This window comes from Ruditapes philippinarum, unplaced genomic scaffold (assembly GCF_026571515.1).
Source record: "Ruditapes philippinarum isolate M1 unplaced genomic scaffold, ASM2657151v2 ctg3889_1_1_1_1, whole genome shotgun sequence".
In the NCBI taxonomy this organism is placed as follows: Eukaryota; Metazoa; Mollusca; class Bivalvia; order Venerida; family Veneridae; genus Ruditapes; species Ruditapes philippinarum.
The window spans coordinates 126011-142781 of NW_026861388.1; the positions used below are offsets into that span (position 1 = coordinate 126011).

Consider the following 16771-nt stretch of genomic DNA (forward strand, 5'->3'; position numbering starts at 1 on the left):
GTCTATCAAAAAACTTGTCCCAACATGAAATTGGCCATCATGAGACGACACATGTGATCACTGATCACTCTTGTTAATCTCACTCAACACTATATGGTGCAGGTTAATAAATGAAAACTTAAGCGGTGGCCTAATGGTTAAGGTGCCTGCCTTTCAACCCAAAGATCATGGGTCACAACCATGTTTCTTCATATGACACCGTGACTGGTTGGTTCCAGGAAGCGGACTCGAAAGTGATTAATATAAGTTGCATGAACTTGTTTCGCAATCAAGCTATAATTAATATGTTTAAACCAAAACTTTAGTTACTGATAAAAGTAGTTGTAAGGAAAACACATTTAAAGTAGTTATATAAATACAAAACCAGAAACATAGCACCATATATTATGACAATATAGTAATTTTATATACATAATACATAATGTTTTGAGAATTTGAATGAAAACTTTTCTAATATGATAATCTCTGCACTTATGATTTAAGTGTTTATGCACATAAATATGCTGAGAACATTAGTATTATTCACATATGTTAAAAGTATATTTACACATAAGCTGAGAGTATTTGTACACATATCCAGAAAATATATTTACACATATGCTGAAACTATTTGTACACATATGCTGAAAGAATAGTTGTATCTCTACACATATACCTAAAATTCATCATATGAACTTGATCAGAAAAGAGATTGTTCGAAGTAACGTAAAGTTGCCTGAAATATAAAATTACCATCTTTCTCAATATGTACACGTATTTGATCACCGTCCCCTTCTTGTTGCCAAGCATATACTTGCAGTTTATCATCGTCAAAACTTTCACCAGAGAACAAAAGTTCCATGCTTTGTAAACCTCTTTTGTCAATATCTTTAAGACTATCAAGTTTTCCATGTTTTGCATTATGATAAGCTCCGTCAAGGGCGTATCGCACATAACAACTCCAGTTTGTGTGATTATTACCGTCAAGGTCACTACGCACTACTTGTATGGTGAAAGGTTCAACCGAATCTGGTTTTGCATACTTTTCAAACTTTAGGGATGAAAATTGTTCTCCAGATTTTGCATACTTTTCCCGCCACCAGTCTGGTAATGCTTTCGGTCGACGAGTTGCCCGATCTATACTCACTACTTGGTTGATGTTGCTTAGCAACTGCTGGCCACATTTTGTCTGAACTGTTGCTATGGAGTTTAAAGAAGAGCTTCCAACATAGCCACCTTGAACTTTAATATCCAGCGGACATTTTGGAACACTTGGTTTGTACAGATTTAAGTCAATGTCCATCCTTGAAGTAATTAGGAATGTCATACGGTCTGAAGTTACCTCGGCATAATCTCTGAATGTCCGACCAGTTTCATCCAGTGGCCAATGATGAGAGAAGAACCTTGCTGATTCCAAAATCTTCATTAACTGCCAAGGTTTTGGTAGTCCATCTTAAAACGAGAGAAAATACTTCAATTATGGGAATATTTTAAGATCATTTACTGAGCATTACATAGCTACACATGAAGTTTTAAATGCAAAGATATAAGACAAAAAGCTGATTTAAAAACAACGCAATTTCCATTTCCATATTTTCAAAATGCCCCTATTTATTTCAAAATAAATATTAGATACTTAACCTGAGATCCCCAATAAGGAAGGGTGGTGGTTACTTCAGACTATAGCACCCCAGCCAAACAACTTTGGATCAGTCCCAGATGGAATGTATAACATACAAGAGCTGTCACAGGAGACAGCGAAGCTCGACTAATAAAATACTGGACGCAGTAAGGAGGACAAAACTATGAAAGAAAAATCAATTATGTATAATTATGTATTAAGTTATAGTAAAAAAATAATATTTGTTAACATAAATTCCAAGATCAAGGGGAATAATTCTAGAAATAGTCATGCTAGAGTTATGGACCTTGTCACACAACATTTGTGTAATGATAAGAAATATATATTTGAAGTTTGAAGTAGATACCTTAAAAAGAAAATAAGTTATTATATTTCTTAAAGAAAATCCTAAGTTCAAAGAGAGATAAATCTGTAAATATTGCATCAAGAGTTATGAACAATGTCACATAAAATGTAATTGTTGATAAGGAATAAGTATTTGAAATTTGAGGTAGATACCTTTAAAAATAAAAAAGTTATAATAAAAAATAACATTTTTCTAGTTAAAAAATTCTAAGTTTATGGGGAGATAATCCTTGCAATATTGGTGCTAGAGTTATGAACCTTGTCACATAAGATGTGGATGATGATAACGTAAACATATTTGAAGTATGAAGTTGATCCCTTTAGAAATAAATAAATAACAGTTAAAAAAAATATTTTTTATGGAAAATTCTAAGTTCAAAGGGAGATAAATCTGAAAATATTGGTGCTAGAGTTATGAACCTTGTCACACAAGATGGGGATGATGATAACGTAAATACATTTGAAGTATGAGGTTGATCCCTTACGAAATAAAGAAGAAACAGTAAGAAATAGTACTTTTTGAGGAAAATTCTAAGTTCAAGGGGAGATAAATCTTAAACTATTGGTGCTAGAGTTATGAACCTTGTCACATAAGATGGGGATGATGATAAGGTACATATATTTGAAGTATGAGGTTGATCCCTTAAGAAATAAGGAAGTAACAGTAAAAAATAGTATTTTTTAAGGAAAATTCTAAGTTCAAGGGGAGATAAATCTGAAAATATTGGTGCTAGAGTTATGAACCTTGTCACATATGATGTGGTTGATGATAAGGAACATACATTTGAAGTTTGAAGTTGATACCTTAAGAAATGACAAAGTTATAGTGAAAAATATTTTACTGCACCAAAACTTTAATCTAAAATCTGGACCCGGACGCCGACGCCGGGGCGAGTAGGACAGCTCTCCATATACTTCGTATAGTCGAGCTAATAAATGGGAGGCTGTATTAATAGATATCTCACAAGAAACTATTCCATTGCAACAGCACTTTGATTCAATACCTGTTTAGTAAAATAAAAAGTTATTAAGTTCTTACTTTTAGAATCAAAGTCACTATAGTGTAGACCAGAGGTGTGGACTAATGCTTCAACTTTCTCTTCATCTACTGACATGGAGTAGTTCATAAGTTTGAGATGGTCAATTCGGCGCTGGCTACAATAACAATTAAAAGTAAATCCTACAACAGAGTATAAAAAATATAAACTATGGATAAATGAACCCTATTTCCAAGATCATACATCTACTTTGATCAAACATTGTACCTTTAGGGTTACGTTGTGTATGTATAAGGAAGGAATTCTTAAAGCTGCATGTCTCGAGATGTGCCAAAATATTTCAAGAAAATCAAAACTTGAGAAAATTGTACAGAGACTATTAGAAAAGTAAAATGATTCAAGATAAAAGTAATAATTCCCATGTTATGTGTGATTAATGAACCATTTTACAGTATTTTTCACCAAATTTTTTACTGCTTTACAAACACAATAATGGTTATTTTTGCATATTTGACCTTTTTATGACCTCTTTTTTGGTAGTTTACATAGGTTGTAACTTATAAGTACTGTTTGCAATGTGTAAATAACATTATTTTCTTTGTTCACTTCACAATATTTTACTTTTAAATACATTTTTAAAATTTTCATGAAAATCATCAGGTATCTGGAGTGCTGCTTAAAAATGACCTGAGACATATTTTTTTTTTTGATACTATTATCTGATCCAATTAGGGGCACATGCCCAACATAAATGGTTCTCCCATTAAATCATGTTTCTGATAGCATCAAAAAGGATGAACCAAGATGTTAACAGAATATCATAAAGACTACAATTAAATATCTTGTATGTTGTAATTGAGGTTGTTACCACACTAACTTAAGTGAAATTTTATATATGCATATATAATTATGCTAATATAAAACTATTTTCAAACATCAACGAATATGTAAAATATCATATGTTCTGCAAAAGTTTGTGTACATTATATGTAATCATTGAAATATATACATTAATTTCTTAATGAAAAATTTGACTTAGACTTTATAGAAAATAAATTTCTAATTACCTCCCTTTATTTATAATGTTAAATTCGGTAATATCTTTATAAATAATGCTTTTTGGAACTTACAATATTGATAAATCTTAATTTCAGCATCATATTTATAATATAAAACCATAAAAAATTGTGGAAATACAAGAACTTGTAACAGAGTTATCAGTGTCCCCCGTCTCGGGCAGTTTTATATGAAGCATAAAATAATTCAAAAGATTGAGGTACGGATCTCAGGGCATTCAGTCCAAAATTACAATCAATGCTAGATCTGCAAATGCAACAATAATTTAATTAAAGAAATAAAATGAAACACAGAATTTAAAAATCTATCATGTTAAGCTTTGACCTCTAAGTGTGACCTTGACCTTGGAAGAAGGGTTGCAGGTGTTGTGCATGACACAACGTCTTATTATTGTGACTATTTGTGCCATGTATTTTCAAAATACCTTGAACTATGAAGAAGTTATAGATCCAACACAAAATATACCCTATAACAGACTATGTTAATCTTTGACCTCTACATGTGACCTTAGAGGAAGGGCCTGACATATCTTCTATTTATTGTGATTATTTGTGCAAATCATTTTTAAAATCCTTTGATCTATGAAAAAGTTTTGGACTGGACACAAAATATACCCTATAACAGACTATGAACATTTTTTTACCTCTAAGTGTGACCTTGACCTTGGAGGTAGGGACACAGATGTTACGCATGACATATCATCTAATCATTGTGACTATTGTGCCAAGTATTTTTCAATATCTCTTTAACTATGAAGAAGAAATGGAAAGGACACAAAATATACCAAATAACAGACTCTGTTAACATTTGACCTTTAAGTGTGACCTTGACATCGGAGGTAGGGGTGCAGGTGTTGTAGAGGGAACTTGACATATCGTCTTATTATTGTGACAATTTGTGCCAAGTTATTTCAAAATCCCTTGAACTGACTACTTGTGCCAAGTTATTTCAAAATCTCTTGAACTATGAAGAAGATCCAACACAAAATATCCCCTTTAACAGACTATGTTAATTTTTGACATCTAATTGTGACCTTGACCTTGGAGCTAGGGATGCAGGCGTTGCGCATGACACATCCTCTTATTATAGTGACTATTTGTGCCAAGTATTTTCAAAATCCTTTGATCTATGAAAAAGTTATGGACTGGACACAAAATAAACCCTTTAATAGACTGTATATGCTAATATTTGACCTCCAAGTGTGACCTTGACCTTGGAGGTAGGTGACTAGTTTTTGCGCACAACACATCGTCCGATTATTGTGAACAAATGTGTCAAGTATTTACAAAATTCCTTTATAGATAATAAAGAAAGTTATTACATAATGATATATAAATCAGTTTCAACTAATATCTAAGTCATCTAGAATTTTCAAATCATTTATAATTAGCTGATTACTGTACAGTAGAGTCATGCAGTCACTACTGAACATATAATTAACAGTTTAACTGTTTAATAAAAACTTTTTTTACCTGTGACCAGGGGGTCGTGTATCTTGCATGACTGTACTGAAATTATAAAATTCTCTTCTACTTTGTTTAACAACAGATATGCTTGAACAACACACTGATCTAAAATGAAACAAACGCAAAGTCACATGATTCGTTCTTGATAACATTTTACAATGTTGACACTTTTTGAATCCCACAGACGCTTGCTTTTCCTCAATACACTTTATAAGAAATCGCTCAAGACACCAGGAGTAACGAATTACGATAGGTCATTAAATAGGACGAACCTTGTACTAATTTCTAGCATAGTATTCCGTCCCAGAAATTCAGCATGTTTAAATACTTATAGGACACCATAGAGCACGAATCAATGTACAAGTCAAAAATTATGTTCCGTCCGTCTTTCTCTATTTATAACTTAGATTACATGCATGCACGTTTTTCACGCGCTGGCCGTTGCCTACCTAGGCAATAGAAAATAAATAACTCAACCAAATTTTTGGAAAAAGGGGCGGTAGGGTGGATTTTATTATATATTTTCCATTCTCGTCCTGGAATTCCGCACGAGAAGGTCAATATTTGGGTACTTGTTCTATTAGCTGTTGTTTTAACAACTGAATATTAAATACTATCCTACCTTTCTCTAAAAATAGCCACTATATATCGCTTCATATTTTGTAAAAAAGACTTTCTTAGATTTTTACATTATCGTATTAAACTGTCTATATGAGCCGCGTCACGACAAAACCAACATAATGGGTTTGCGACCAGCATGGATCCAGACCAGCATGCGCATCCGCGCAGTCTGATTAGGATCCATGTTGTTCCCTATCAGTTTCTGTACTTGTTATAGGGTTTGTAAGTGAACGGCATGGATTCTGATCAGACTGCGCGGATGCGCAGGCTGGACAGATCTGGATCCATGCGGGTCGCAAACCCATTATGTAATTTTGTCGTGACGCGGCTCATATCTTTTTATCATGGGTCTTCACTCTTCACTACCGTATTTGTATTCATACCGGGTAATTGCTGAAAATCTAGTTTGATGTATGAAATCCAGCATTGTTAATATTTCTTTCTTGCTTTTTTGTTGTTGTTTCTTGGTTTATCTTCTGTTAAAAGTATATCGGTACAATACTTGGTTCCATAATCCATTAACCAAACTTTCTTCTTTTCCTCGATATTTAATGATTTTACTTCTTCTTTCTTACATTCGCTGGTCCACAATTGCTGTAGTTTTTCACATGTTTTACCATTTGATTTCTATCAACACATTGTCTGTTTGATTAAATGTATCTTTGCGTCTGTTTGCTTTGTTCTTCATTATTTTGATATCAGATTCAAACAATCGTAAAGTTCCAAGAAAATTTTGGACTTATGATAGGCCAAAAATGGCATCAGATCGATCATAAGGTAACGTGTTACCAAAGCTGGAAAGCCTTTGACTCTGTCTCTATCAATTGAGATGTTGTCAGTTTTGATGGAAAAAATGTGTTTTTTGGCAATTTTGAGATGTCCCCTCGTTGCCATGGTAACAGGAAATTTATGATTGAGCATGCCGTTACAATGACACTTGTCCAGTCAACATCTGTGTCAAGTTTGAAGCATCCTGAACATTCATGCAACTTATGACTTGTTTTATTGACTTGTTTCATGACAAAGAAATATGAAGAGATGCAGTTGTACGATTGTTTGAATCTAATATAAAAAAATCTGAATGTATTTTTTTCTTTTATGTAACTTTTAGATGATAATATATGTCTTTAAAACTATATTAAGAGTCGTTTTAATTTCTTTGACGAACTTCTACAATATAAAAACTTCAAGCCGCCGGGCCGCCAGGCCGCCAACTTCTGAAAATTCTGAAATAAAAGTTTTCTCAAAGTCATTTTTCCTATAACACATCCTTTAAAGAACTAAGAATGACAAGAATTGTATTTAGGACTTCATTAACTGCCGTTATTTTGTTTTTAAAACACTTCTACAACTTAAAAAATTAGGCCGCTGTGCTTCACAAAAATGAAAAAATCAAAAAAAAATCTCAAAGTGATTTTTTTTCTTTTTATATATCGTTTAATTAAATAACAAGAATTGTCCTTAGAACTTCATTAAATCCCATTTCATTGTTTACATAACATTTCTACAACATTTAAACTTTAGGCCGCTGGCCCGCCAGGCCACCGACTTCACAAAAATGATATATAGAATAAAAAATCTCTCAAAGTGATATACCTTTTAAATATCAAGAATAGTTTTAAGAGTATCAATAATTTAAGTACCGTTTTAATTGTTTTTATAAATTTCCAAGACAATAAAATTTACTGCTCCCATGCAGGCCACTAGAAAACAAAAAACTTCTTTACTTTTTAAGGTATCTACTTCAATCATTACACAAGGTTCATAACTCTAGCATGACTATTTCCAGTATTATTCCCCCTTTTAATTAGGAATTTATGTAAACAAATGTGTTTTTTTACAATAACTTAAACTGTAAGTTTTCATAATTAATTTTTCTCTCATAGTTTTGTCTTCTTTACTGCGTCCAGAGCTTCGCTGTCTCCTGTGACAGCTCTTGTTATTCTTTTTACAACATTACTTCAAATTAAAAATTTATGCCACTAGGCCACCAACTTAACGCCGCCAGGCCGCTGGGCCGGCAATTTCACACCGCCAGGCCGATGGGCCGCAAACTTCACATATCTAAAATAAAAAGCTTAAAATTGAGAAACGAATTTTAAATAAATAAAAGTATTTGTGTGGCAATCCCTTTCATGTTAAGAGTAGGTTCATTGACTTATCTTTTATCTTAAAAATATAAGTTCATTCGGTTGACTTGACTATAACTATTTATTGCTTGTCAAATACAATGTAGGCCTATGCATGTTTATTATATCTTTGAATTGCTTTTAGCTATGCGCATACGTGGCTCTCTGTACCTGTATGTGAATATATGTAAGTAAAACTACAACATGATACACTATTTTGCTGTTTTTATAGTGCAAGTTTACGCGTGTAATACCTTTCAACCAACCTATATTCTTATATATAGAAGTACTAAAAGTTGAAACTACTTTTAGACCCAAAGGGCAGCATTTTAAACAGGTTATTTGGTGGTTTCCTAAGAGGATTTTGAACGTTTTTTTTTCCTTCATTAGTACGCAGTTAAAGTACTCATATGTACTTATATAGCTCCCTCAGGGTCTGTAGTTTATCATCTATCATTTTAAATTCAGTTAAAAAGTTAACCTATTTTTCGTAGCGCAATTTTTGTGTTAATTATAAAAAAGGCAAACTATTATAATGATAGAAAGAATAACCAAATAAAACCACATACCCTGTAGTTTTAATAATAGCCAGAAATCTGCCTTGCAGCTCTAGTAATACTAGTTGCTTTTGTTGCCTTTGCTAGCAATTAATTCCTAAAACTTGTAAAATAGACTTGACTACCAGTAATTATCATAATTCAATGATTTCAAAAGTATTTAACTTATATTTAGCAAAAACGCCAAAGATTCAGACTTTACTGGTGACACGGGTATGTTGTTTAAACGCTGGCACTGAAAACTTTTCATATACAGTACAGTATTCACAATATGAAAACGTGGTAACTTAATTCAGAAATAAACAAAATGGACAGATCCCCAAACAGTGATGAAAAAAAACCCCGAAAAACTTGAAATTGAAAATTAGGTTTGATTGATTCTGTTAATTAGAGGTGATGGTAACACCGCAGCACGGCATTCAGCGGTACTCCGTCTTCAGCATTCAGAGTGTTGGTGTCAATTTAACGAAGCCGAAGGACCGCTACAACAAGATATTTTTTAAATAAGATCTATTTTTCTTAAAACATTCTGACAAGAGTTGATATCTCTCCAGAGAGATCATTTCAAAAAGTAGAAGTTATGGAATTAGTAGATTTGTGTACTGATACATTATTTAAAAAATCAGTACATTTTCATGTGTTTTTTTATACTTTGAACCATTAAAATTGATTTTTTTGCTAGATTCGAAAACATCGCTAGAAACATCTGTTTTCATCTTTTAAGTACCTGAGGTCATCTATGATTATGACTTTTTTTTAATGCTTAAATATGTTTGAGGTTTTTTAGGTACATAAAAAAAGGAATGACATTTATATCTCACGTACTAAGATAGCCCTAAGAAATTAAAGTCACATAAATTATTTTTGGAAAAAAAAATAAATTCAGATTTTCTTTTTTATTCTACTGAAAAACATTAAGGAGAAAAGATGGCTTCTGTACAAATGTGAGATTTTTTTAAATTTTTTATTTTCTTAGAAATAATTTCATTATTCTGTCATAAAATTTAAAGGCACATTTTGTCTCAGAAACGAATAGTTTATTCCTTCTTCAGAAAGGGCAAGTATCAGTTTTATAACATTCTAAAATGGTTTAAGAGCATGTTAAAATCCTAAATCACATAGAAAATAACACCAAATGTGAAACTATTTGTCATAAAAGTAACTTCGTATTTTGACACAAAATCACTTTAACTGTACCCATTGTTGTAAATAATGTTGTTACCACACTTAAGTGAAATTTTATATATGTATATAATTATGCTTTTAAAACAATTTTAAAATGTAATATATGTATTGCAAATATTTCTCCACATTAAATGTAATCATAACAATATATATGCATTCATTTCTTATCAAAAAAATTGACTTAAGACTTTATAGAGAATACATTTCTTATTACCTACCTTTATAAACATGAAATGTAAATTCGGTAATAACTTTACAAAATTTGTTTTTTGGAACTTACAATACTGATAAATCTTCATTTTAGCATTATATTTATGATATAAAACCATTAAAAATGAGTTGCATGATCTTTAACCAAAAAGCAAGAGAAGATCAAGATAGTCAGGATATTTGCCACTGAGTAGCTTTTTGCAAAACAAAACTTTCTTTGCTGTTAAAAGTTCTTACCAAAACAATATAGGTGATAGTTGTTATCCAAAAAATTGAATATAATTAAAATCATTTTATGATAATTTTTAAAATCTTAATTTAAATCGTAATTAATACTAAGTCAGTGATTTAAGAGAAATAGGAATAATATATATTTCTTTGTAACTTCTTCAGAATGATCGGCGTGTTCATAGTAATCACTTGCTGTACACTCACATCCGCTGTCATCCATACCTTTGGCAACAATCGGAACCAGTATTACCGTAGAAATGGCCTTGACACTTATTACCGAAGAAATGGCCTTGACACTTACCAACATGGAGGATATTACAACTATGGTGGATTTCTTGGTAATCAGCTTCCAGATCCTGTCTGTGGAAGAACTTTGACGAAGTTTGATTGCCCTTTGTTTGACTTTAGGTCAAATTTAGTCAGCAAAGATGACTACCTTAACGCAGTAAGTCATTCCATCTTTTAAAAGAGAAAATATGTTTCTATCTTGAATATGAAATGTCTTCGAACTTAACGGCTAAACTACTGTAAATAAGTCGTCCTGTTTTTTTATATGCATAATTCGTGGGATAATTATTGGCAGTATAATCTGACCAGACGACATGGATGTCAGACTGGAATAATATATTCTCTGTTATGCCAATGGACAAGTGTACATCGCGGAAAGCAGACCACACATTTGTGTGATACTTCCCGATATATGTTTTTCAACCAGATTTGGTGGTAAAACTTATGATGTTCAATTTGATAAATCTGTTACATTTGTAGATAAAGTAGATTATTAGTCCTGAAACACATGGTATTCTTATTTCCGATCTCGAATTTTGTCTTTCACAGACACTTAGTTAAAAATTGTGATTAAAATAAAGTTAAGCCCTTAAACCTTCTGTGTTCAGGCTTTGCAACCAGTATAAAGCCAAATCAGCCATTAGTCTGACAGGGCTCTTTGGTTTATATTGATTGCAAAATCCTTTCAACATCGACAAATTTAGCATGTTAAGGACTGAAAACACCCGCTTTTAATCCGCGTTAGATAATACAATTTATTTATTTTAATCTTGCAAGACTCATACAAACTGCAGTTTTAATCATTTTGTAGATTTCATCAGAATCTGTTTGGTTCAATGTATTTAGCAGAGAGATTGGGGCACCCAATTCTTATGGCAAGTGTCAAATTAGATATGAATCGCCTGTTTCAGATGGAGACTTTGTTCAAAGAGAGCTTTGTTTGTAAGTTTGTATGTTTGTAATGTCAAGCACGCATGCGCACACGCGCGCACACAAGTGTGCCTGCACACACACACACACACACACGCACGCACGCACGCGCGCGCGCGCACACACACACACACACACGCGCGCGCGCGAAGTTTACAATATCATGATATACATTTTTTAAGGAACGTGTTACAGTGTCACGTTTTTCGGTTACAGTATAGAATTTTCAAGATGGAGGATTATTTATGGGAAGAGAGGTAGGTGATTTTTATTGATGGTCCATACTATACTTGTGCTTTGCTCGTAAGGAACAGGATCCGTTATCTAGTCATATATTTCTTCAGACCCTGCACCGCAGATTTATCTCTATATTCTCTCATATATAAATGTGCAGATTTGACAGTTTAAAAATTTGAATCGAGAGACCAACACATTTTTCTCCCATTCCGACGTTATTTAAGCATGCCTAGATAAAGTAAATGTACAAAACGTTAGTCCTTTATGTTAGGAAACGTTTATAAAAGTAAATGACCAGTTGAACCTATTTTCCTGTTGTAAAATGCGTTTGTGAAAATAAACAATGTTACAGTATTGAGTGAGGTTAATTTTGAAGGGTTACAGCATAGACCAAGCGACTTTCATCCAATTTTGTTACAGTTTATACCCAGATTTTGGTTACAGTTTAGATACTTGCCAAATTTCAAACAAATTGTATCCATTATTTTTATGAAATAACTCATACGTTTCTATTTAATACATTCATGAAAGGTTGTATTACGTTTTTTTCTTCAGCAGAAAAGTTGTAATTTGCTATTTTTCTTACTTTAAGTTTCAGATTGAGACTTTTTGCAGAATAAGTAATGTCCTAAGTAAGGACTGCATTCACGACAACAACAGAAACTTTTATCGAATTGTATTGAGAGAAGAAAGATTATTGCTTGATATCATTACACATTATAATAATCACGGAAAACATGAAAATGTTGCAGTCTCAGTTTGATGGACGGTAGTGGTAACTGCAAGCTACCGTCCACGCCTCCTAGCACCGGCTCCAGCAGAGTTCACATTAAACATGAACTGGTACACTTCAGATTTTTTAACATCTGTGGATGTGTTGATATGGCGGTTATCATGGAACCTTCAATGTGACACATTATTGCCATTCTATGAAAAGCGGCATATTACCCCCAGGTTAAAAATTGCGTGTGTCCTAAACGAGAAAACAATGAGTGAAACTAAACAAAATTAAATTTTGAGAGGGGATCGGAGGTCATGAAGCCTGCATACCATAGATAAGCTGTCAAAAGACACAATTTACAGACAGGCAATACCCTAAGAATGAATAAACAGTATATATTTAAGCAATACTACAACCTTAAATTTCAATTTAAGTTGGAATTTCCATCTACCATAATGTATTTTGTAAGTGTTTAAATGGGTTTATGAATATTTTCAATTTTGTTGTGTTGGAATTTCTTTAGGGATTCTGTTTAACTCTATTTTGTTATGTTTGGCTTTCATGGATTTTAAGTTTCAACGTCACTGAAGTCATGTGAAAACATTCCTGCTTTAGTGTAAAGAAAGACCCCAGATACCCTTCGTGAAACATTAAAGACTCGAGCGGGCACCTGACTAGAACCACCGACCTTCCGTAAATTAGCTTGAAAGATTCCAAAGTCATGATACAGCAGTAAATGAAAGATGATTTGAAGTCGACTGCCTTATCCCGACTCAGGCTTTCTTCCTCTCTTCTTACTTTCTTATTCTTTACTCTACTCTATCTTTCTTTCTTTCTCTTCTTTTTCTTATATATTGTCTTCTCTTTCTTCCTCTTCTTCTCTCTGCTTACTCTTTTCTACTACTTTTCTACCTTCTATATTCTCTTAATGTATTTCTTATCTCTTCTGCTCTCTTCTCTTCTTCTTTTCTAATCTATTTTTTCTATCTTTTCTTCTTCTCTACCTCTATCTCTTCTATCTCTTCTATCTTCTCTTCTTTCTAATCTTCCTAATGTTATCTCCTCTCTTAATTACTCTTGACTCTCTTCTGTCGTCTCTTAATCTTCTTCTTTTCTAACTTCTTCTACTATAGATCTTCTATACTTCTTTCTCTTCTCTACTTTCTTTCCTCCTTTTCTTTTCTCTGTCTTCTTTCTTCTTATTCTTTTTCTCTATCTTCTTCTTCCTAAATTTTCTAATTTTCTAAATCTTATCTTCTCTCTAAATTCTGTTCTAATCTCTCTTTTTCTTTCTTCTACTTCTGATCTACTTCTTCTCTTCTTCTACTAAACTTCTACCTCTTCTAATCTCTTCTCTTTCCTCTTTTCTATTTACTTCTTCTTCTTCTATTAAATCTTTCCTTTCTCTCTTCCTATCTATATCCTCTTCCTATTCTTCTTTTTCTTTCTTAAGTCTTCTCTTCTCTTTTAAATTCTTCTTCTGTTTCTACTCTTTCTATCTTTCTTCTTTCTCTCCTAATCTCTATTCTTCTACTACTTTCTTCTCTTTTCTATTCTACTTCTTAAACTCTTTCTTTCTTCTATCTTAACTATCTTTCTATCTCTTCTCTCTAATTCATTTCCTTCTCTTTCTACTTTATCTTCTCTTTCTTTCTTTCTCTTATCTACTTCTCTATCTTCTCTTCTTTTCTGCTTCTCTCCTCTGTCTACTTCTATTTTCTCTTATTACTTTCTTCTTCTACTATTATTTCTTTCTTCTTCTCTTCTTCTTCTTCTCTACTGTCTTATTTCTTTTTCCTTTCTCTCTTCTCCTTTCTTTTCTTCCTTCTTCCTTATTATTCTTCTTTCTTCTTTTCTTTTCTATCTTTTTCTCCTTCTCTTCTTCTTCTCTTCCTCTTTTCTTCTTATATTTCTCTATCTCTTCTCTTTCTTACTCTTCTCTTTTTACTTCTTCTTCTTCGTCTTTCTATCTTTCTTTTCTTTTTCTTCTCTTTCTTTTTATTTTTTTCTCTTCTCTGCTTTCTACTTTCTTCTTTCTTTCTCTTCTTCTTCTTCTCTTAACTCTTTTTTTATTCTCTTCTTTTACTTTCTTCTTTCTTTTTCTTCTTCTTCTCTGTTCTCTTTTATTCTCTCTTTCTTCTCTTTTTCTCTGACTTCTCTTTTCTTCTATCTTTTCTCTATATCTTCTCTAACTCTTCTTCTTCTATTATCTCTAATTTCTCATCTCTTAAATTCTTTTTCTTTCTTCTTCTTTCTATCTTTCTTGTTTCTTTTCTCTTCTCTCTCTATTAATATACTTCTCTTTCTTTCATCTCTTTTCCTCTTCTTTTCTTCTACTTCTTCTTCTTCTCTTTCTTCTTTCTGCTTTTTCTCTTCTTTCTATATCCTTCCTCTATCTCTTTTCTTCTTTCTCTCTTTCTCTTCTTCTTTCTTCTACTACTTATTTCTCTTCTTCTCTTCTTTCACTTCTTCTCTTCTTCTTTTCTCCTCTTTCTTCTTTCTCTTCCTTCTATCTTTCTTTTCTCTCCTCTTTTCTTCTTTTTCTCTCTTCTTTACTTCTTTTCTTCTTCTTCTAATATTTCTTTATTCTTCTGTTCTATCTTCTTCTCTTCCTTACTTTTTTTCTTTTTCTTCTCCACCTACTTTTCCTTCTTATTCTTTCCTATATCTTCTCACTTCTTTTTCTTCTATCTTCTCTTCTTCTTATTCTCTTCTTTATTACTAATTCTTTTTCTTCTCCTTATCTTTTACTTTCCTTCCTTCTTCTTCTTTCTGTTCTTCTATTTTCTTTCTATCTTTACTCTCTCTATCTTATTCTATATTCTTCTCTTCTTTCTCTTCTGATCTTCTTTCTTTTCTCTATTTTCTTCTTCTTTCTTTCCTTTCTTCTCTTACTATCCTCTCTTCTTTCTATTCTTTTCTCTTCTCTTTTTCTTACTTCTTCCTATTCTACTTCTCTATTTCTACTCTCTTCTTCTTCTCTTTCTATATCTTTCTCCTTCTTCTCTTTCTATCTTCTTTCTCTATTATATTTCTCTTTGTCTTTCCTTTCCTCTACTTTTCTTCTCTCTTACTATTTCTTCTAATCTCTTTTCCTTTCTTTCTTTACTTTCTGGTTCTATCTACTACTCTTTTTCTCTCTTTTTCTTCTTTCTTTTCTTCTATATCTTTCTTTTTTTCTTCCTATATCTTCTTTCTCTTTTTTTTTCTTTTCTCTCCTTATCTTTTTTTCTATCTTATTCTTTTTCCTTTCTTTCTCCTCTTTCTTCTCTATTTTCTTCTTATCTATCTCTACTTCTCTTTCTGAGTCTATATTCTCTCTAATCTCTCTCCTTTCTCTTTCTTTCTCTACTTCTCTTCTATTCTTCTTCTTCTTACCTTCTCTCTTCTCTCTCTATTCTTTTCTCTTCTATCTCTACTTCTTTCTCTCCTATCTGTCTTCTTCTCTTCTTCTCTTATCTTCTTTACTAACTCTTTCTACTACTTTTAATCCTGTTCTTTCTAACTTACTTCTAGCTTTCTTCTCTCTTTTTCTCCTTTCTCTTCTTCTTCTTCTATCCTTTATTTTGATTTTCTACTTTCTTCTTCTCTATCTTCTGTTTTCTCTCTTTTTCTCTTTTCTTTCTTTCTTCTCTCTTCTTCTTCTTTCTTCTATTACTTCTTTTTTTTCTTCTCTCTTCTCTTTTTCTACTCTTCTCTTCTCTACTTCTCTTCTCTTCTTTCTTCTTTCTCTCTTTCTTACTTATTATCTTAATTTCTAGTATCTTTTCTTCTACCTTTTTCTCTCTTCTCTATCTTTCTCTCTTCTAACTATCCTCCTCTTCTTCTTCTCTTCTTGTTCTTTCTTCTTTCTTACTCTCTTCTTCTCTTTTTCTTCTTTCTTCTCTTCTCTATCTTTCTATCTTCTATCTTTCTTATCTCTTCTCTCTCTCTAATTCTTTTTCTTCTACTTCTTCTAATTCTCTTTCTACTTTCTCTTTCTTCTTCTTTCTTTTCCTCCTTTCCTAATCTGATCTTCTCTTTTCTTCTTTTCCTTTCTTCTTCTTATTCTCTCTATCTCTTTCTCTCCTTAATTTCTTTCTATTCTCTATTTCTCTTCTACTTTCTTTCTTCCTTTTTCTTTCTTCTTTTACTCTTCCTTCCTCTACTTCTATT

At 32.2% G+C, this 16771-nt stretch overlaps 1 protein-coding gene and 1 pseudogene across 2 annotated transcripts; both read right to left on the reverse strand.

Annotated features, from left to right (window-relative positions):
* Nucleotides 1-312: 312 nt before the first annotated feature.
* On the reverse strand, nt 313-5732 carry LOC132715451 (uncharacterized). 2 transcript variants are annotated; one of them, XM_060698455.1, is made up of 3 exons: nt 5514-5732; nt 3006-3146; nt 313-1431 (listed from the first exon to the last, which is right to left on the reverse strand). In XM_060698455.1, exons 2-3 carry the CDS (start codon nt 3091-3093, stop codon nt 680-682), a joined length of 840 nt encoding a protein of 279 aa, XP_060554438.1. In that variant the 5' UTR covers nt 3094-3146; nt 5514-5732; the 3' UTR covers nt 313-679. The 2 variants fall into 2 exon arrangements, with proteins under 2 accessions (XP_060554438.1, XP_060554437.1); XM_060698454.1 differs by having other exon boundaries at nt 3006-3121; nt 5514-5729.
* A 9104-nt stretch (nt 5733-14836) lies between these two features.
* LOC132715457 (uncharacterized) lies at nt 14837-16514 on the reverse strand (annotated as a pseudogene).
* Between the last annotated feature and the right edge of the window lie 257 nt (nt 16515-16771).

What these genes read in the sequence shown, in the direction of transcription:
- LOC132715451 (XM_060698454.1), bottom strand. Translation starts at nt 5,659, where the DNA reads ATGTTATCAAGAACGAATCATGTGACTTTGCGTTTGTTTCATTTTAGA. An exon ending in ACACGACCCCCTGGTCACAG is followed by an intron (nt 3,122 to 5,513) that starts GTAAAAAAAGTT and finishes TTGTTATTGTAG; the next exon opens with CCAGCGCCGAATTGACCATC. An exon ending in TAGTGACTTTGATTCTAAAA is followed by an intron (nt 1,432 to 3,005) that starts GTAAGAACTTAA and finishes TCTCGTTTTAAG; the next exon opens with ATGGACTACCAAAACCTTGG.